General features: G+C 42.7%; 1 protein-coding gene across 1 annotated transcript in view; it reads right to left on the minus strand.

The window, feature by feature from the left end:
* The window catches only part of prex2 (phosphatidylinositol-3,4,5-trisphosphate-dependent Rac exchange factor 2), a 97,704-nt gene that overhangs the window by 62,398 nt on the left and 13,421 nt on the right, over positions 1-21,885 (minus strand). Inside the window, exons 2-8 of the mRNA XM_018754283.2 lie at positions 15,724-15,795; positions 14,224-14,346; positions 13,481-13,585; positions 12,281-12,382; positions 9,569-9,730; positions 4,323-4,456; positions 3,853-3,956 (exon numbers count right to left, since the gene is read on the minus strand). Of these exons, the coding sequence (XP_018609799.1) occupies positions 3,853-3,956; positions 4,323-4,456; positions 9,569-9,730; positions 12,281-12,382; positions 13,481-13,585; positions 14,224-14,346; positions 15,724-15,795 (802 nt within the window). The remainder of the gene's footprint in view (positions 1-3,852; positions 3,957-4,322; positions 4,457-9,568; positions 9,731-12,280; positions 12,383-13,480; positions 13,586-14,223; positions 14,347-15,723; positions 15,796-21,885) is intronic.

Genomic DNA, 21,885 nt, shown 5'->3' on the forward strand with positions numbered 1-21,885 from the left:
TCACAAACAATGCAGCTTATTTGGAGGTCAGGCTGTATTGCGGTAGAGGTTCAGTAGTAGCAACTGGAAAAAGCTGCCTGACTCTAATGTACACCTTGATGCAGCACACCAGAAAAAAGGGATGAGGTTTGATGATGCAGGAGTGCAAAGTCACATGGCATGTCCAAAGGCTGAATCGAACATTTCATCGACTACCACTCAGATTCTTCCAACACTTGGCACTCTAATCCGCTAAATTACTGGATGGCAGGAGGAGAAAGGCATCTATCGACCTCATTTTCCACTTTTATCCAAGAGAATGCCTCATGGGCTTATTTATAAATTGATTCCTCGCTGAACACCGATTAACAAAGGAGTCTCTCTGTTTTTGCACTAAAATAAAATACAAACTAAGCAAGGAGGCAAATCTTTTTTATGCATTTTACCCCTTTTTACCATTTTAGTTGTGGTCAATTACCAGCTTCTGTCTCTTACTCTGAGTATGACACCTACAGCAATAGCAGGGGTGAAAACCGGCCTCCTTCGAAGCGCGTGCTACGAATAATCGCTTGTTTCTTTATGTAGGCTTCAGGCATCATTCAGTGATGCAACACACTCGAAGGAGACTGATATTCGTGTTCAGTTCCAACTGCAGACCTGTAAGCACCTGAAAGATCATAGCTGTTGCAGTAAGCATTGAGAGGGACAAGATCCCAGCAATCCCACCACTCCATGAAGCACAGGCTAATTAATGAACCCTTGGCCTCCTAATCACAGAAGGCTAGTGTGGCACAGCGGGGATTCAAATTTGTTCCAGGGCACATAGTAGTTTACCCACACATCATCGGGCAAGCCACAGTGGTGAGGCAACTCTAAAGTAAACAGAGGTTTCTTGGTCTGAGGCCCATGAAATAATAAATAGTGAAGAAAGTAAGACAGAATGATTCTATTATGCCCCTTTTACTTATTTTGCTGCTTCTTTTCTCCAAAGCAACTTACGCTGTGAAACTACTTACAATAACTTACCTGATTGGATAGCTGGGTAGTGTTTACTACATCGGTAAGGTAAGGGTAAGTATCTCTGCTGAATGAATAACGAAATGTAAGTACCTCGTTCAAGGGCCTAGAGCAAGCGGTGGTATTTGAATTGGGTCCTTCAAGTGCAAGTTGGCAGGCTAACCACCTGCTGTCCCTAGAATGAATCATCAGTAAAGTGGCAAAGCGGCCCACTGGTTAATGCTGATGGCTAACAACTCCAGGACTGTGGTTTCATATCTGGGTGCAAATGTGGCTCTGTCAGACTTCATATGTCTTCCCCATATTCTTGTGGGTGTCCTCCCAGAGTCCAGACACATGTGCAGAAGAAGGCACTGGTAAACCACTTCTGAGCCCTTCCTTACTGTGAAAACCACAAGACCAGTCACCATAAAGTTGCCACAACTCAACGACACTTACCATACCCTACAAATCAATAATATACAGATGCTCCTTGACATATGATGGCTCGGCTTATGATTTTTCAACTTTGTGATGGTGAGCTGGCAATAGACATTCAGTAGAAACCATACTTCGAATTTTGATTTTTTTCCTGAGCAAGCGATATGCGGCGCGATACTCTCTTGCGATGCTGGGCAGCGGCAGCGATCCGCATCTCCCAGTCTGCCACGCAGTTGTGTTTTGTGGATCCATAACATCTACAAAATGCCCATCTGTGTCTGCTGCTACTGGTGGGAACAAGTAGAGGAGGGCAATTACTCTTGAGGAGAAGCCCAAGTTAATTGTCCAACATGAAGGCGGCAAGCCCGTAATGGCCATCGCATGTATGCTAGGATATGATGTTCGATAAGTTAGGTATATTAAATGCATTTTCGACTTACGATATTTTTGACTTAGGATGAGTTTTGCGGAACGTTACCCCATCATAAGTTGGGGACCATTTGTAGTCCACAAATAATTTAGCCATGTCATTGACAAACAGACAGGTACTCTTACAACGCTTTCTGATCTCCACTATATAACACATTATACATTTACGTGACACTTTTCTCCAAAGCAACAGAGAATTATTTACCCACTTGGGTAATTTAAGGTAAGTAACTTGCTCAAGGGTACTACAGCTAGAGATCATATTTGAAACCTCACCCTTCAGGTCTAAAGGTAACAGCTCTACCCGCTATGCTACCTACAAAGCTGAAGTAGGTGTTACTGTCACATATGGTTTTATTTCCAGTTAGTGGTTAATTCGCAGTCATTTTTACCAAGCGAAACCAATATACTTCGTTATTCAATAACCATACATTACAAACAATTAGTACAAGCAAAAATACACAGGATCTTGTATAAGATGACCACTCTATCCCATGGTCTCTCTAACAAGTTACCCGGAACACATCTAGCTCTCTGGCTTCTTAGAAAACGTGAGACGCTACTGGCAGCTTTCAGTGCATCTCTTTCTCGATGCCGTTTAAGATCAACGCAAGAGCTCCAAATCCCATTGAGTGTGGCGGAATCGCAGCGGGTACAGAACTGATTTCCTGTCACGAGTGGGAGGTTACTGAGCCAATTATGAAAACCACAGCGGTTTCTTCAAAAAGAATTACAGCTCTTCGTGTTTGAAATTAAGCGAGGAAGAAAGATTTAATGAAAAAAAATCAATGGTTCAGTCTATGCTTCACAGCGCAAAGTGACACAAGCTGTTGCATATTAAAATGAGCCGAACTTCCTTTCCCTGTGGGGGTAAACAAAAATAGCCCTTTTTGTATTTAAAGTGTAGTAATCCGGACCAGTACATGACGTTTAGGGAGAAATCAGTGTCAGGATACTGAAGTGATTCTGAAAACCAAAATATCCAGACATCCCTTGAAACTGAATGTCTGAAAAAGGCCTTAAAAAACTACCTCATAAATGTTAATGGTGTTTTTCTTTGCCTTTTGCAACTGAAAATTTTAATCCTCAAATGCTTAATAACACATTTTGGGGCCGTAGTGTGACTGAGGTATTAAGAAACTACACTTGTCACTAAAGTGTTGTGCCTTCAAGTCCTGGAATGTAAAGCTGTGCTTTTTGTAGCAAATTACTGAATGTGAACTGCTTCAGTCAATTTTAAGGTGAAATGGTAAGTTCTTTAAGTCGCTTTGGGTTTTTACTTTTCTGTCAGTGAACTTAATAATACAGGACAGCTGCTAAAGTCCACAGAATCGCAAACTCTCCTAGTAGCTGTTGTGATAAGAAACCTACTCATTTATAAACCTTGGGATTTTAGTGTACCTTGCTTTAGGGTTCTACAGCATTGGGTGGGATTTGAATCTGGGTCCTTCCAATCAAAAGGACGCAGTTTTAACCCATACACTACCTGTTGCTCCCCTCTCCTCCCCCCAAATAAACGATATAGCATTCTATACCAGTTCAGGTCCTGCTTCCCAGTTGGCACTGTGGCTGCATATAACTACATATTCACTTGTATTCACCCTCACTGTGTAAAACACTGCGCTAGAGTTTACGGCTGAATATTTTAGACGGGGGGGGTGTGGTGGTGCAGCTGGATTGGCCTGTGTCTGCTCTCTGGTGGGTATGGGGTTCGAGTCCCATGTGGGGTGCCTTGTGGCGGGCTGGTGTCCTGTCCTGGGTGTGTTTCCTCCCCCTCCAGCCTTATGCCCTGTGTTGCTGAATTAGGTTCTGGCTCACTGTGACCTTGCTTGGGACAAGCGGTATCAGTGCATGTATTTTAGACATCAGTTTATTTTTCCACCCAGCTTGCCGGAGCAAACACTTCCTGATTACTTACCTCCCCTGTTCTCAGACACCAGTAGGAAAGATTTTTTTTTTTTTTTTGGTATTAATTGTCAAGAGGTCCTACAGGAAAAGGCCACGTACCTGTACCATCATCGACGTTCTCAACCTCCATGACCTCTGTATTGATCCGGCCACGGAACAGATAGCGAGGGCCCTCCGTGGCAGTCTTGCTATTTTTCAAACGGCTGCAAGTTGCACCAGTGGAAGCAAGACAAGAGCAATAGTAATAAGATACTAAAAGGCACAATCACATGCACGTCAAATGCAGATCGCAATGCTCCATGTGTCCTGAAAATTGTAGGCATTTTCCCAAATACATTGAATAGTTCAGGCAGTAACCTTGGCTGGTCTGCAGAATGTCCATGTTATATTAAAGCTGAAGATTATAAAGGAAGGCTCAGGTCCAGTGAATACCGCTGTATGTTGATTGAGCTCTGTGCAGCAGCCAGGATGGGCCATCAGCTACAGCACTGTTTTACAGGAGGTGATAGACTGGATTCTTGGCTGAGATAACATTTGTGTGTTTTTGGGAAAAGAGCTGAAACACTTACCGGTTCTTTTTTTTGCAGTACACCAAGAGGTTATCAAATAGAAAGAAGACACGCTCCTGTATGTTTCCAGCAGAGATCTTCAGTAAGATGCCCTGCATCAGCATCTCTGTGCAGGTGTCGGTGATGTTGGAACCCTGAAGAAATAAATTCAGACATTCAGCTAGTAATCAGAATTATACTTTATCCATTACAGCCCAAATTAATAATGTACTATATGACAGCTTGGGGGGGGTTGCCTGCTGGCGCAGCAGGTTTAACCAGGTACTGCTCTCCGGTGGGTCTGGGGTTTGAGTCCCACTTGGGGTGCCCTGCCATGGACTGGCATCCTGTCCTGGGTGTATCCCCTCCCCCTCCAGCCTCCTTGTGCCCTGTGTTGCTGGGTTAGGCTCCGGTTCACCATGACCCCCCCCCCCCCCCACTTGGAACAAGCAGTTTCAGACAATGTGTGTGTGTATGACATGTAGATGTACGTGTTGGATGTAAGTAGTAAAAATCCATGTGGGATTTGAAAAATTTTAGGAAAACAAAATTACATTAGTGGATACAATCATATTAATGCTGAACATTAACCGATGCATCAGAAGAACTAATATAGTCCTGAATATTGGAAGGCACTTTTCTGCTTTATGGTTAAGGCAAAACTACTAAGTAGTTACATTAAAGTATGTACATATGGTGGTCAGACCAAACCAAATGTGTGGGAGACCATGCACGCTCAATACAAAGTAGTGCAGACTATCTGTGTCCAATACAACATGACTGCGGAGTCAGCCTATCCCATCCAATAAAAATGTCCAAACGAGTCACACCAGCAAAATTCCACAGGGTGTATGGAAAACACATGGCATGTCTCTCCAAGAAAACAAAAATCACATTTTCCTTTTCTTTCCCTATGACGCTGTCTTCATATACAGCTTCTTTTGATCACCCGTGTCATGTCTAAAAATAGCCTCCACTTCGGCAGAGCGAGGGAACGTGTTAAGCATTTCCTTCTGGTTAAAAATCCCATGCCACATCTCTCGCTCTCCTTCCGCAGCTCTTTGCCCTGGAGTCCTTTGTCGTGGCCAGATGTTCGCTTAATTACCACGGCCACAGTGATGCGGGGACCACGCCAGCCGTCTTTCAGGGAGTGCTAAGGGTGCGATGGTGGGAGGTCTGGGGAAAACTTCAGTGGTGGCAGTGGGGAAGGGGGCTAAATCACACAGACACGTTCCAAAGGTGACACAGCAGCCCGAGAACCACAGTCCACAGTCGGTCTCAACTCCTGCAGTGCCGCTGTCAACACTTCCGGCACAGAACAAAGCCCAGCTCTGGGGGAGACTTCCTGTGCATCATGGGCCAGCATCACACTGCTGCGCTTCAAAAGCCAAAAAAACCAGAAAACCCTTGAAAGGCCAGCGGACGCAGAGGTTCCTTAGCAAAACAAGGAGGTGAAAGAGAACGCCGTTCCTCATTGCGGGGTAGCTGGCTGCTTTCCGGCCAACACCGTTCGAAAGAAAAGACCAACACGTCTGTAAGGTGCAAAATGTGCGAGAAGATAGTGCCCATATACACTCCACAAAGGCATCACAAAGTGCAAGAATGGCTCCTTACACTGTACACTGACCATTAATTCTAACTATCTCACTTTACATTTAGCATTAGGAGGCAGCAGTTCTGGTTAAAGCCTTCACTTGGAACTGGAGGGCCTGGGGTTGTTAGCTCCCCATTCCTGCAGTTGTACACCTGTGCAAGTTATTCACCCTGTTTCTTCCACTAAAAATTTCCCAGCTGTATAAACCGGGTAAATAACCGTATGTAATTTTTTTACTACAAACCTCACCTGTAAGCTAATTTGGAGAAAAGTGTCAGGTGAATGAATAAATAACAAAAAAGAATGATTCTGGAACTTTAAATTGACTCCTAAGGGTACTGATACATGACAGCTTTGGAGAATAGGAACACTGCGAAGCTTTTCAGCTTTAGTTCCTCAAGGTTCTGTCTATCCAACGTATTCCTCCAGCTAATACTAGTTATTCCAATGAATTTCAAGGGAAGTCAATGAGTTACAATACCAGATATGTTGCAATGTTCAGATGTTGTTAATCATGATTTTATTTAAAAAAAAAATTTCATTGTCTTAGTTAAGCAACCAGGAAGGAGGAAAAAAAACTTGAATACATATAATATTTAATAAGAGCCCTAAAGTAATGCAGGCTCTCTGGAGAAGCACAAGCCAATCTGTTACAGTGCAGCTAAGCTCTTACCATCAGCATCCAGAGCCTGGCTTCGCAACACGACCTCTCCCAGCGGCAGCCCACCTGCACGAGAGCAGCCGCCAAACCGTGGGTCAAGCCTGGCTAACGATGAGCCGAGACTGAAAACCACACTGGGGAGAGGGAGAAAAAGCACTCGACTGTTCTACCACAGCTCCCTCCACGCCCACACATGGACCAGACCTCAGTTCTCAGTTCCTTCCCTTTTCTCTAGTCTGGGTCCTTCTCAAGGAAAAAGCAAATCTGGCACAGAAACTTTTTCGAGTGGAAGCCGTTGCCCTGGGTGAACTAACGTTTGTGTTTAATAAGTGCAGCATAACAAACAGCACACAGCCGCAGCTGAATGGCCCCACGCCTGCCGTACCCCACCCATCTCACGCTGATACACTGCACTATTCTTAGCCTTGCGTGTGTCAAACTCTTCGACAAAGGGCCATTAATGAGCTATCGAGAGCTGAAAAAGATACGTAATCAACTTCCGAGAGGTTACTCATTACTTCGTAAAACCTAATTTCTTAAGCAAAGACATTCCATGAACAAATTGCACTACATGAACAAGTGTAATTGAAAGACTCTTTCTTTACAACGCAGTACAGCCACACTGAACAGTAGTGCGTCATGTCTTGGCCAAAAAGACTTACGTACAGCATGTTTAGTTTTCTTTCAAGGACAATGCATGTAAATTGTAAATTATATTAGATGACTAGCTTCAAGTCAACGTGCATCAATAAGGCATTCAAGTTGTAAAGATCAAAGTAAAAAACAGAAAAAAAATGGTGTCAATAACACTTCAAGGTGGTAGCAACCAGGGAATTATCTTCATAGAATTATGACCTCTTCTGATTGTATAACATGTTTTGACATAATTTGTCCTAGACAAAAAGAGACTACTCATACATTTGAAAGACAGCACAACAACTTATGAGGCAGCCAGAAGTGTAGTGGTTACTTCTACTGCCTTTGGACTCGAAGGTTGCCTCTTCACATCCCACCTTTAGCCTTAGTGCCCTTAAGCAATGTATTTACTGAAACTTTCCAGCTGTATAAATATAAATAAGTAGTTTAGTGTTCTAACTCACTGTGGAGAAAGGCATCAGCTAAATGGAAAGCTCTCATGAAACTCTTTTTTCATTTCTAGAGTAATTTTTGTTGAGCTCCTTGCTCAGGGTACTGGGACTGGCACATGAAGCAGCAGCCTTCAGATAATTTTGTGGCTTACGACTTACAATGACTGTGTGTGTGCACACACAGCTGCAGACATGAGATCAGGACTCATCTGCATGGTGACTGACATTGTCCACACACTACGTGTTCCACACCCTCTCCGTACTACATATTACTTCCAGTTGAGGTCTCCTTCAGCTTTCCAAATGGTGCACTTCTGCATGCAACTGACATACAATGGATTATTCTTCAACTAGCTGCTGGCACAAGAAAGGATCCATCAGCCACTCATTGGCGGGCCTGTGAGGGGGCATTTCGTTACGGGAGTGTTTTACGCTTTAAATTTTCCATCCAGTAATCGTTTCCATCTAAGTGTGCAGAGTGCTGGGGGTGGTTTACGTAAGAGTGGTGTTGATGTGCCTGTTGGCACTATGCAAGTCGTAGCGCCCCGGTGCCAGTCTGAGGCTCTCTAACTATGCCCTCTTCACCCTAGGTCCTTGCCAACCAGCAACCAAGCCTTGACCAAATTGTTCCATTTGATTTTGGAGCCTAAACCACAACACTTTGTCTTGCTTCACTGGTTCTCTTATCATGGCCCTTTCCAGACCAGCAACAAAAAGCATGACATGGCTTGCAAAGTCCTGCTCTTAGCAGCTTCAAAACAAACTCCACACAAGCTGACATCCACCTAATCAAGAAAAAAATCAGTAAATTGTGATGAGAAAATCGAGTATTTCTGACGAATAGAAAAGGACCATATTACCTCTTTGTGCAGTACCCTTCAAAAGTAAAGAAAGAAAGTAAAGCAACCCCAAAGTGTCCTGCTTCTCCGTGAATTGTTGCAGAAGAGTTGGAACAAATGTCAGCTCATTTTTGGTCAAACTTGTTCACCAAATTCCCCATTGAAACAACTAGTTTCTTGTAACTGTAACCAAACTTTTGACTGGCATGGTACAGGACTCAATCTGCTCTTCCTGGGCTAGAATCCAAAGAGTTACATAACTATGCAGGCCACCCCCAGTTCAGTCACTTCAACAATCTCTCTGTGTTTGTCTTCTGAGGCCCGTTTTCATGGGATTATCTGAGGAACGTATCTTGTCTCATTAAATGAAAAAAGAAAGCAGACTTCCAATTCGCTGGTGAAATGCGTAGCCTGGACCTCTGGGTAATTAAGTTCCTTAGATTTTGCACGGGGGCAGTGCAAGTTCCATCCATAGAATCATTTGGCTTCTATGTATTCTTCAAAGACTGCTTGCAAGATAGCAGAATATCTCTCAAAAACATTCTTGCAGCTGAAATCATATAGTGGGAGATTACTTTGCTTTTATATTTTAATACTTAAAGTTTGGCAGCAAACCTAAAAGAATTGCAACATAATGAGACTTGGTTTTTTTTCCTCTCCTGAACCAAGGACTCACCAAATGTATTTCCCTTTTCACACCAGAGCTTTGATTTATCCTCAGTTACACAGGCTCCTGAAAATTATTCGCAAGCAGCACACTGTGGAGCAGCAGTTAATGAATCAAGGGTCCATTTCAAAGTGAGTTATTGCTGTTCTACCTGTGAGCCAGGTATTTAACACACAATCAGTCAAAGGCTCAAAGAGATAAATTGTGTGATAAAGCAAGAATAATAGTCCTAAGGATGGGCTGTTTAAATAGATAAATGCTAAGCGTCAGAACATCTACCAAAGAACAGGATAACTTTCTTTCCTATGTCTATGATAGACCATTTAAATGGAATCTACAATCTAAGGTCACACTGGCCACAATCAGCTGAGTATGTGTGTTTGTGGGGGGGGGAGGGATCACGGTCTCTTGTACTCACCTCCCATCCCTCGATGTGTGACTGCCACTCCTCCAGGACTTCCAGCTTCTCCATCTGCCTCTTGGCCTCATTGATGCTGGAGCACACAGCCTTCATGACCTGCAGCGACTCCAGAACCAGTGGGTAATCATTGTGCTTCTTTGGGGTCCTCTTCAACAACTCCTGGACAAATAAAATTAGAAAAAGTCACTTTAAAAAAAGTCACTTAAACCAGACAAAAAAATGTAAGACTCACCTTCCACTTATTCCACTAAACTGGAATATTGTCCTCAATTTACATGCCTGGAATTCTTGGTATTAATTGCTTTGGAGCATCACGGTCGGATGCAAAAAGGAGATGTTAATCGGCTACCGCAGTCTAAACACAAGTTTCAGCACATCGGTCTAACTTCAGTATTTGGAAGTACGTTTCCTACATGTTTGTGTAACCGCAGATTTATATCTGTGCAGTTATCAAGAACACTTGGGCAATTTCAGCTGTACGATTTCCACTGAAGGTCAGACTTGGAGCTTCATGCTTTATCTCTCAGTTCTGTGGCCAAGTTTAGAACAAGATAGGAGACATGTCTTCCACATTAACTACATTAAGGGTACCAGTTAATCTTATTATTCATTGTTTATTATTACGTTCTTATTCAATACTATACAGCTAAAACACTATAGTGAAAAATTGTCTGTTAGGTTAAATAACTGTGAGGGTATGGATGACAGATGAAGGCAGCCGTGGAGAACAGAACTGGTAGGACCAAATATAATTTTTTTTCTTTACTTAAAAAGATGATCTTCACCAATAACAAAATGCTTTAACCACAGCCAGAAATAAAGTGAACAATAAAGAAAGATTTACAAAAGAAAATGTGACATGTGAGCCATTGGACTTAGACTCCTGCACCAAGAGCAATACACAGCTCTTTTCCTTTTCTCTTCCTTCTCTGCATCTCTTGTAGTTGTATTCCCGCCCCTCTGGCTACGCCATAACACCCTCACCAAAACCAAATCTGAAATACACACACACACACACACATTTTCAGAACCGCTTGTCCCATACGGGGTCACGGGGAACCGGAGCCTAACCCAGCAACACAGGGCACAGGGCTGGACAGGCAGGGGACACACCCAGGACAGGACGCCAGTCCGTCGCAGAGCACCCCAAGCAGGACTCGAGCCCCAGACCCACCACAGAGCAGGACCCGGCCCCCCCCAACAAAATACGTACAAAACATTCTTTTGTTTGTTACCAAAATCCTTATTTTGCAATATATATAATCGTTCACCCTATTACACAATAAAACACCCCTGTTGAGTTGGTTGTTCCCACGGACTCCCACATAGAAACACACCCAGCAGTTCACGCCTCCTGGTTTCGCAATACGAGCTAATCGGCAAAATGGAAATGTTAAGTTATTGAATGGTAAGTAAAGAGATTACAGAAATGATTTTTGAAAACTGCAATAAATATGATTACTTCTAACAGTCAACTGCATGTGTTTGTCATACTTCCTTGACAAAACAAACAGACGTTAGTAGATAATGACAGAACACGGATACCGGTAGGCCTTTCCCGGCACCCGAACCTGGTTCAAACAGAAAATGCTACTGAAGTGAAATAATGGACCAAAACGAACAGTGAAACAGTACAAAGTGAAATGTATGTGAACAGGCAGCAACAGCAACAAGATTCAGTAATTTATTGATGATACTGTATTTTTGCCGGCATCTCGCTGAATCTTTGCTACCAGCACACCTGTCACAGCTCAATATGTGACGGTAATATTAAAATAAAACATTTCTATTCAATAATTAGTTTATTAATAAATATGTTCGTGATTTTGAAATGTTGTGTACTTTCTTATTATGGAGGTTTAAAAGTAAATGCTACTTTAGAAGTATCGCTGAGAAATCTTTTATACAGGTGCTACAGGGCACTAAAGTTCTTCTCAATTGCTTTAAATGACACTGTGCTAGTGTAGCATTAGTTGATATGACAGTAAGCCAGTTACATGTTTAAACTAAGTTGTAAAAATGATTGTTCATTTTTGTGAAGGTGATTTTTATTAGGGGCCCTGCTTTTACTCTCCTCCATTGCCATTTATTGCCAAGTGGCTGCAATTCTTATTTAATTATGAGATTGTACTGAATAACGAGTACAGGTGCTCCCCGATTTACGATGGTTCGACTTACAATTTTTTTGACTTTACGCTGGTGAGCTGGTGATAGACATTCAGTAGAAACCATACTTCGAATTTTGATGTTTTCTTGGGCAAGCGATATGCAGAGCGATACTCTCTCGCGATGCTGGGCAGCAGCAGCGATCCGCATCTCCCAGTCTGTCACGCAGAGGTGTGTTTTAGGTATACTAAATGCATTTCGACTAACGATGTTTTCGATTTATGATGGGTTTCAGGAAACGTAACCCCATCGTAAATCGGGGACCACCTGTATACGCAACCTCCATAATGTTGGTGAGGAAAATTGGAAAGGAATCATTTGTGGTCAATTAGTGTGAGCCCTGACATAGCAGCTGATTCACACACACTAAAGAAACACACTTACTCAACGAAGTTATGAGACACATTAACTCTGAGGAGATACCCTAACTCTAAGGAGACAAACTTTCTCTATGAAGATACATAAATTGTAAGAGGGCACCCTTACTCTAAGGAGAAACACTAGCTCTGAGGAGACATCCTGACCCAAAGGAGACACACTTACCCTAAGGAGGAGGGGGTATTTGCAGATCCTCTGAATTGGTGCGACAAGATACCCTTCCAGTGGCACTTCCGTATTCTTCCTCCCTCCCAATAGCATGCAGTTCTGGGACAGAAGGGACACACACACACACACAAAGATGGACACAAGTATCACTGGGTGGACCGATTCCCACCACTCCTACTCAAGCAAGAGCCGACTGTCCATTTCCCTAGGTCTAGCCTCTTTCAGCTGGGTTACACAAGCCCCCCTGCTGGCCGGTACTCCGGCTCTGCCAAGGTCAGTATCAAACATCATTGTTAAATTCAATACAGTTAACATGGCAGCGCTGCCCTGGACAGAGAGGCACTAAAGTCCTGGCATCTAGTCAACATTTCCTCTCGCAACAGGACTGTCGGCTCTCAAAAAAAGTCTCCTTTCATTATTTTTTTCATCTGTTGGTACTCATTTACCAAACTGAATTGTGAATAGGGATTTGGAAAATTCCTCATCCAGTGTCCGGAAACACTACTGTGTACAATTTTCCTGCTTTCTGCTACTGCAGCACTCTTATTTCATTTTAGCTGCAGTTGGGCAGAACAGCAATGTGTGGCTTTTTTTAAACAAAGGCCTTAAACCCCGAATATATTGAGACCATAACGTGAGTTGGAAGTGGAGGGTGAAGGAGTGGAGATTGGCACCATCCCAGAGCAAATTCGCATGGGAGGGGTAACCGCAGGTTGAAAAAGGTGAGAACTACAGGGATTTACACTCCAAGCAGCCCAAATTCTGACTCCGGCTTTGTCCTGAATATAAGGCCCAGAAACTCTGCTCCCTACAATTTAGCCCCTTTTCCTATAGATTTAGCATGGTCACCATTTGTTACCACAAAAGTGGGTGTAGGCATACCAGCCATTAAACAGTATTAAAACATCTCAGATAATAATTATTATTTGATCAAAAATATAATACTGATGGAAGGAATGAGAAACCAGGAAAAAGGCACTTACTGCATTAACAAATACAAGCAGCAGTTGCATGCATGATGAACAGAATTTCAAGATGATTCTTGGGAAATATTAAAAAACGTCTCTGACAAACATATTTAACAGGTAGGCAGATAAAGCTGGCAAAGAGTAGCTCAATATGTGCGGTGAAAAAGTATTTTAAAAGACTATTTCCCAGCACTGGGAGGTTCGATTGGTGCAGAACTGAGCACCCTACCAGCAGACACGTGCGCACGTTGCGGATCTTGTTCAGCTCCAGCAGCAGCCTCTGGGCCTTCTCGTGGTTCCCACAGTACTCATCGTAAATCTGGAAGCGGCTCCTCTGTGGGTGGAAGGGGAGGGGGCCCATTAGAGGTGTACAGGGAGCGAGAGGGTCGGCAATGAGTCTGGTCCCACGCACGTCACACACACCGACATGCACATGGAATGATGGGGGGGTGCGCCCTCACTTGCTAATAAACAAATCATGTCCCTGCAGGGGGAACTGGAAACAGAGTGCTATCCGCACCAATTTACTCCCACTTCTACCTCTGAAGTCCAAAAATAAAGCCCTTGTCCATAAAGTGATACCATTCATTTGATTTTCTACAACTTCTCCTTCTGTTTTTCTAGCTCTGTAACTGTATGCGTGTGAGAACAATGAATATCCCTGCCATAAATAACAGGAAAAAATAAATCAGCCATTTTTGCTGAAGTCTTCATTTACAGGAAAAACTCCAATCTCGGTGTTCTCACTCGACTGGCTGTTAGTTTTAGAAAACAAGTTATTTGTGTTGAGATTGATGGTTTCAAGCCAAGCCTGCGGAATAAAGAAGGTAAACGCATCCATTTACTGCATGTTACCGAGCATGTTTTAATCAAACGATATTTCATTGTCACTTTTTTTGGGGTGATGTCACTGCGTTTTTTCCAAGTTATGACAGTTGTTTGCTTGCTAGTTTGGTGAGGAGCGAGCCTTACAAAGTGCAGAAAGCAACGGCCCACTTCGTGGTGTGCATGGGGGTCTGGGTGGAGCAGCTCCTCCACCATAGACAGGAAGTCCTTGTGCACGGAGAGGATCTCCTCAATGTTGGAAAACAGCACCTGGGAACATCAAGAGGAACACGGTGAGAGCTGAGAGAATGTAGCATAGGGGCTAACACATCAGCGCCAGCACAGAGTGTTACCAAGGATTAGTGGGTAACCTTGCTCTTTCTCATGTCCTTTAATGAGAAATGAAAAATTACAATCACACTCAGACCAGTTGAGCATCAAGAGGAAAGAGGACCGATTAACCCCTTAAGGTCACACTTCACACTAGTGGTAAGATTCTGATCAACAAACTTTGAAGATGTTCCCCTATCCTTGAGAAGACCAATGGAAACCAGGTGGCATTTCCAGAGCTTTCTGAATGCCTGGAATGTTCAGAAAACAAGGATGGCTTTCACAGATGTCTGGTTGATGTAAAATGTAGTACACATCCAAGCAGAGGATGGCTACGGGATTAAGAGCCTATTACTGCTGGGCTGAAACACACACAGAAGAACAGAAGAAACATCCAGCGAAGCCCACGCAGAGAAAAATGCAGTGGACTGCAAATCGAAACTCGTTTGGGACAAGTTTAGATTAATTTAAAACTAACAAGATGTTCCCTTATTCAAAGGGCAGTGGGTGTTTGTAAAAAAAAAAGCTTTCTCATAGGGTAACTAAGGACAATTCACTCAGAGCAGCACTACATAAAGCTCTACCAATACTCTTCACATTTGTGACACTGGGCCCTGCTGGGTGATTTTCTTTGGAATCAATAAAATATGTGTAGTTAACTGGGCTTCCCATAGAATGCAGCCGCAAAAAAAAAAAAAAAAAAAGTCCTGCTTATCCCCAGTTCACATTGGTACTTATGTGGGACTGAGCACATTTTCCATGCTGTGACTTTGGAAGCAAGAGACATCACATCACACAATGCCCCAGCTATAAGACCATCACCTCTTCCCACCTCAGAACCCCAGAATGGACAGAGTTGACATCCTTCTCCAGGCTTGCCCAGCACAAACACAACACAGGGCTCAAATGTAGGCAAGGTGACATGCCCTGAGAACTTTAAAAAATAAAATAATGAATGAATGAATGTGTTTCTTCCCCAGGGAGAAGAAGTAGAAGCACATCATTTGGGGACAAACGCTCCCACTACAAGCATCTCTTTTTATCACGCTGCTCATTCCGGAATCAGTTATAAATAGATCTGTGTTTACAGCTGCTTCCTGCATATGGCATTTTTTTTGTTCATTCAAAAAAAAACTCCTCCATTTCAGGTCTGAAAGAGCGCCGCAAGCTGGCCGCCAGCTTTATTTGGTCGTCATTGTAATTTCCGGCTGCTTGCTGCAACTGAGTTTATAAAAGAAAGTTTACGTGGCCTGTCTGAGAAAAGAGGACTCATTCACAGCCATGCCGTCTCTGCCTAGCTGTGTCTCCAACACTCACCTTAACTGTCTCCTCTGTGATATTCTTATCGATTTTTGCAGCTGCATATTGGTTAAGGCGATGCATGAACACCTGAGAAAAGAACAAAAATGCAAGGTTACGCACTTAAGGCCTTTCTAAGACATTCTTTAAAAATGGTGAAAGACTTAAGTACTAAAGCAGTACAAAGTTACAGTTATAATGAGTCACAGGTAATAATCATTTTATATATTTACTGAAACAGCAAAATCAAGGAAGGTCTAATAGACATTAATTCTTCATGGCCTGTTACAGACGGTACTCATCTAGAAAGTAACCAAAAAGTGGATAAGGATGAGATGACCGACAGATGTTTTAGGCTCAGGTTACAGTAAAAGAATATTTGAGAAGCAGGTTCTTGTTTCCCATTGTTAAACAAAGCAATAACCAGTTTACTCAGGTGGGAACAGACACTTTATCCTGTATAACATCACTCTTAGGATCAGGTAGGATAGGACGGTACTTCATTAGTTCCTGCAGGGACATTCACAAAATCCTCAACTCATCATATGAGTCAAAGCAAAATTTTGCTGGGAAACACAAAATATCTCCCAAGATAACAATGTCTACATTAGAGAAAAAGTGCTTTAGGTGGGTAATTTAATCACTCAAGTGTTATCGCCTTCATTGTCAGGCAGTGAGAAGCAGTTTGAGGCATATAAATAATTGACAGGAACGTGACTGGCAGATTAAATCAAATCTGTGCCAAAATGAACCATTAGCCAGGGTTTAAAAGCCAGTATTTTAAGTGATGCTAACTGGATATTGCCATTGAAACAACAAAAAGGAAACTTAGATATGGAAGATTTTTAAATGTGCATCATGTATATTGAATTGAATTGAACTGAATTGTAGAGGGGTGCGGTGGCACAACGGGTTTGACCAGGGCCTGCTCTCCGGTAGGTCTGGGGTTTGAGTCCTGCTTGGGATGCCTTGCGACGGCCTGGTGTCCCGTCCTGGGTGTGCCCTGTGTTGCCAGGTTAGGCTCCGGCTTGCCGTGACCCTGCTTGGGATAAGCGTTTTCAGACTGTGAGTGTGTGTGTGTGTGTGTGTGTGTGTGTGTGTGTGTGTGTGTGAGAGAGACTTTATTGTCATTGTACTGCTGTGTAATACAACAAAATTATACTGGTACTCCCTGAGTTCTTCATAAAACACAACACAAGTATAAAAATGAAAAGTGTATCTGATTATTAAACACTAGTGCTCAGTTTAAAAACTTGGGAGACTTTAAAAGGTTATGCCCACACTGGACATTCTGTACACAGACACCTATGGCAAAAAAAGTAAGTGTTGAGAAAAAATAATGATTTAAAAACTTAAATGTGCCCATGGTTGGAGAAGACAAGTCAGTTCTTTGGATATTCTCTACCGGAACACTGGTCATGAGGAACCCTGTACAAATAAGAAATGTTGTTTCTTACTTCTCTCTTATGTGCTCCTAATACATAATTTTAAATTAATTCCCATTTTAAACAAAATGTTGAGTGATATAAAGCACACTGAGAGTTTCCCCTCTCCCAAAATAAATACGTTCTTTCGAAATTTGTGCCCTGGGACAAGAAATGAAATGAAACCATATTGGGCACATGTTCAAAATATGCACTTTCAGTGTTACACAGATGGACTGTGCTACATAAACTCAACCAGCTCATACTACACTCATATTATTGGTGATGCCTATCCCACGAGCACTAAGACCCTACTTCAGAGTCTTTAGACCACTCTCAAGACCTGAGGAGCTCTTACAACACTGGTGATATCGGTGAACTCCCTGACATTCAGATCCTAGACATTTCCTCCATGGCCTTTACACCTGCTCCTAAAACACTCATATTATTAGTGGTCTCCCTAACATTCAGTATTAAGAACCTTCTTCCAGAGTCTGGAGACCACTCTCAAGACCTGAGGAACATTGTCCTACAACACTGGTGACATTGGTGATCTCTCCGACGTTCAGACGCAAGACCCTCCCTCCAGATACCAGACAATCCTATAGGTGCTTGTACAACACTCGTGTCATTGATGATCTATCTGGAATTCACAACTAAGATCCTCCCTCTGGAGGTTAGAAACTAGTGCCAGAGTGCGAGATAAATACAGCCAGGTCACCTTTGGAGAACCCTCAATGCTGCATGTCCTGACTGCTACCCCAGGGTATCACTATGTCAGTCCTCTTTTCATTTTACTTTTAACATTTCATCAGAAATCACAAGCGGCTATTAACTTTGGAAACCCATCTCTTCAGTCTCCACAGGAATGCTAAGGAGCAGATATTACAGACAGCCGAGTTGATCACGGTCTCCACAGGAAACAGAGCATTTCCTGTTTTTACGTGCATGCTCTCAGCAGTGATTACACCGCCGATGTAAACATGGTGTCTGCACCAGAAGAGTAGAAATAAGTAGACAGCCCTAAAGCGGTGCACAGGTCGGCAGAGGGGGGCAATATAAACACAGGTCTCTTCCCATTGAATTCTTGATTACAAAGCAGGGTGAGCTTGATTACAGGGGTAAAAGCCTGCACCAGTAAGACACAATCAATTAAATGAAATCACATTCTATCAAGCCATATTCCAAATGAAAAAAAGAGTCACAAATGACAGCAAAATATCTGAAACTCGGTTTGTAATTAAAACAGCTTGGCGAAATAATAGGCCTGGAGTGCGAAAGGACTACACTGTGATTACAATTCTGTTACAGAGCCTGGTCACGGACTTAATTTGATTAGCAATTCCGATGCTAATCAACACGAAAAAACACTCCCGCTAAGTCCGACTGTTTTTTTAAGACAAGGCGCTGGCGATAATCGCTTATCAAAACTAGCTTTCATTTGACAGACGATAACTTTGTGCCATCAAAGCAAGGCATTTTCAAAAGTCCACTTATTAGAGGCTTCTTCTGCCTTCCTGCTTATTCCTGCACTTGTATTTTAATGAAACTCTTTAAATAAGGATCTACTGATAGAGGAACATCCAATGTTATCTCTCTAGAAGGATAGGATCTGGAGAAGCCAACACAGCAAGTTTCTCAGCACTGAGAGGATCAAGCAACGGAACGGCTGACGCACTTGCAGATGCACTGACAGTTTGAATATGTCTATGTTTTCCCAACCTACAGTGTTTTAAAACACAGAATTTTGATTTCAATCAACAACATACCAGAGGACATGTAAAACTTTTCTCTCTGGTATAGGATTATTGAGGAACGTGTGTCTCCAAACCCTTCCCTGTAGAGGGCCCTTCGGGTCCCCGAGGTCTAGCGACCAGCAGTTAGCCACAACAAAGAAGTGCGGTGGAGCGGCACCCCACAACGAGGAAACCTGCCTTCAGAAAGACAGTCCACAGCTTGTGAGACGCTGCCCTCAGAGCCCTTTGTGAAGGAGTCAGGAAAGGCGCGGTGATAAGGAACAGATGTCACCGCCAACCCTAGACCCCAGCCTACAGCCCCCAACCTGTCCCCAGACTGCCCACCCCACATCATTCTCACGCCAAGGAATGGCATCCCCAGCACCAGGGCAGGAATGGAAGTGGTTTCAGTGGAAAAAGGCCCCGAGGAACAACCTTAATCACTGTCGCCAAGCATAGGTGGGGGCGGCAGGCCTCGTTCCAGGACCAAATCACTGTCTGGACATGTGCTGTCTATGGAGGAAATGTAGTTGCCTCTCGAACCAAGGACTGACAATCACAGAGAAATAAAGCAAGGGAAAAGGCCCCTAAGATCTTATTTCAACAGGGGAATTAAGTCATTTGACACCTTTTAATGTTCATTTGAAGCTTTTTACACTGGCACTATCAACAGTCATCATTAAATACAGCAGAACTTTTTAAATGACACACAACATAATTTTAAGCAAGGTCCACATCAGAACATTCCATTCGGGATCTTATACAAGTTTGACACACTCATGGACACCATTGTGACCAAACAGCTTTGACCCTTATAGCCAAGGAAACCGACAGGGCTCAGGCCACAGCTACTACTATACTGTCGACTGCATAAATTTCAAATATTGCATAATTTCATCGCTCGTTTGCACCATCGGTTTATTTTTCCCAGCGCTTGTAAAATTGTCAAATTTGTGTGGTGTGAAAGATTTTTAATTCTATAGATTTTAAATTCAGACTGGATTAAATTCAAATTCAAGCAAACACAAAGGTTGCAGAGGGGATACAAAATCTGCCAGCTTTTTTCTTTAAAAAAGAAAGAAGCAGATTTCAGGCAGTTGTATAAGGTATGTTCTTTTTCAGTTTTTTTTCTTTTTATAACCTGAGATCTGTGTAATCCCAGGATAATGTCAAAGCTGTTGGCAGTAGATCACCGTATGTCATGGCTTTTCAATACCGTTCAAGACTATTATTGCCTATAATCATACCTTATTTTCCACTGCTATTACAGCCTTGAATGTTTTCCAGTTTCAAAGTTCAGCATAAACATTAATGAAAAGCACACCAAATCATTAATTGAACAGTTGTCATCCTTTAGAGAACCTGATAAAAACCAAACATTCTAAAAAGAAAAATAGAATTCAAAACTCATCAGCACTTCACTGTACATCATTTCTGGCCCACAGTACTTCATTACACTTGGATGAACTCTCCTTCTTAGGGTATATTGCTCTTTGTCACTTGCCGACTGCTGTGATATCATCAAATCAAAATAATTTATTAGAAAAAAAGATCTTGTACTGCACACACTGCACTCAGCCCTTTAAAATTAATTTAGATGACACATTTTCCAAATGGACAGGCAAACGTTACATATAGTTCGGACACGTCTCCTGTTGGATTTCACGAGTCAATAAGTTCCATCCCAAGGGAAATCTCTTTACTTTGGTTTGTCTGCAAAAACAGACAAAACTTGTCTTGAATGATTTTCTGGAAGTTATGTTTGACCCTTCATAAACCGCACAATCGATTACAAGTCAAGAAAATTGGCTTCCAACTTCCAGACTGCCATCAATGCCAGGTAACGCAATCTCCTTTCTGATGTAACAATGAATGGAGTCTTCCCTTATCTCATCCAAGAAGCAGTATCTCTCTCTGAAGGTCATCCCGATAGCCCAGGAAACACATTTAAACACCATTAGCCCAGTGTCTTCATTAAACTTGGCAAGCTGATTTTGGCTGACGATATACTCTGCAGTCGCATTCTGAGCTCTCTGGGGTCTAGTTAGAGACATGGCTCAAAATGCTCAGGGCATGTATTTTGCAGATAGAGCAGGAGAAGATGTCATAACCTCTGTGTTACAGTGGTACTGTGTAAGACTGCGTGTGACAGTTATGTAACGCTGGACACTGCAGCCACTTTCCCATAGCGCTGCACTGACCGAATGGGCAGAAATAGTGCCCACAGCCTCCATCCGGGCCATTTTGGTCAATAAAGACATTGTCCCGGATTCATAGTCCCTTTTTCTATCGCTCTCTTTCACATACACACAGCATGCGTGACAGAGGGAAAGACTCCGTGTGGACCAGCACACCTAGACACATGCAGAATTTAGCAAAATCACAGTGAGAAGTGCAGAGGTGCAGATGGGGGTTAAAAGAGTGCAGTGACTTTCTCTGTGTATGGTTTACATAACGCCTGACGCACCTACGACCCAGAAGTTGCAGGATCGGAAGCGAATCAAAATTCACCCACTTGCACTGTGTCCAGTTAAAGCAAAACGCCATTTCTTTGGGCTATTTATGAAGAATTTCTCATGTTTGCAAAAATAATGTTGGAGCCCTGGGTGATAAAGATCATAAATCCAGATGAAACTGACTATTTTCCAAAGCATTTAAAAAGTGTGGTGGCATTAGTATGGAAACTAAGTACTCGCTTCACTCGACGATGTCCCAAGTAGATGTAATAAGAGCTCAAATGAACAGATACTGCTGGCCTGTTTCTGCACGAGGATTTGGACATTTTCGCTTTCATGGGCCGAAACTGGGCTCTTGCCCAAACACAGCTGTAGGTCACACACAGAAATGTAATTCTGTCCAATATATTAAGACTGTTTTGAAAGAAACATGTACGTCACAGATGGAATCCATCTCAAAAAAGGGGGGGGTTATGAATAAAAAAACACAACATTTGCACATTAGGTACATGGCAAAAAGGAAAACGTTAACTGGCATTGGAATCAGACTGTGTGCTAGCGGTG

This window comes from Scleropages formosus, chromosome 9 (assembly GCF_900964775.1).
Source record: "Scleropages formosus chromosome 9, fSclFor1.1, whole genome shotgun sequence".
In the NCBI taxonomy this organism is placed as follows: domain Eukaryota; kingdom Metazoa; phylum Chordata; class Actinopteri; order Osteoglossiformes; family Osteoglossidae; genus Scleropages; species Scleropages formosus.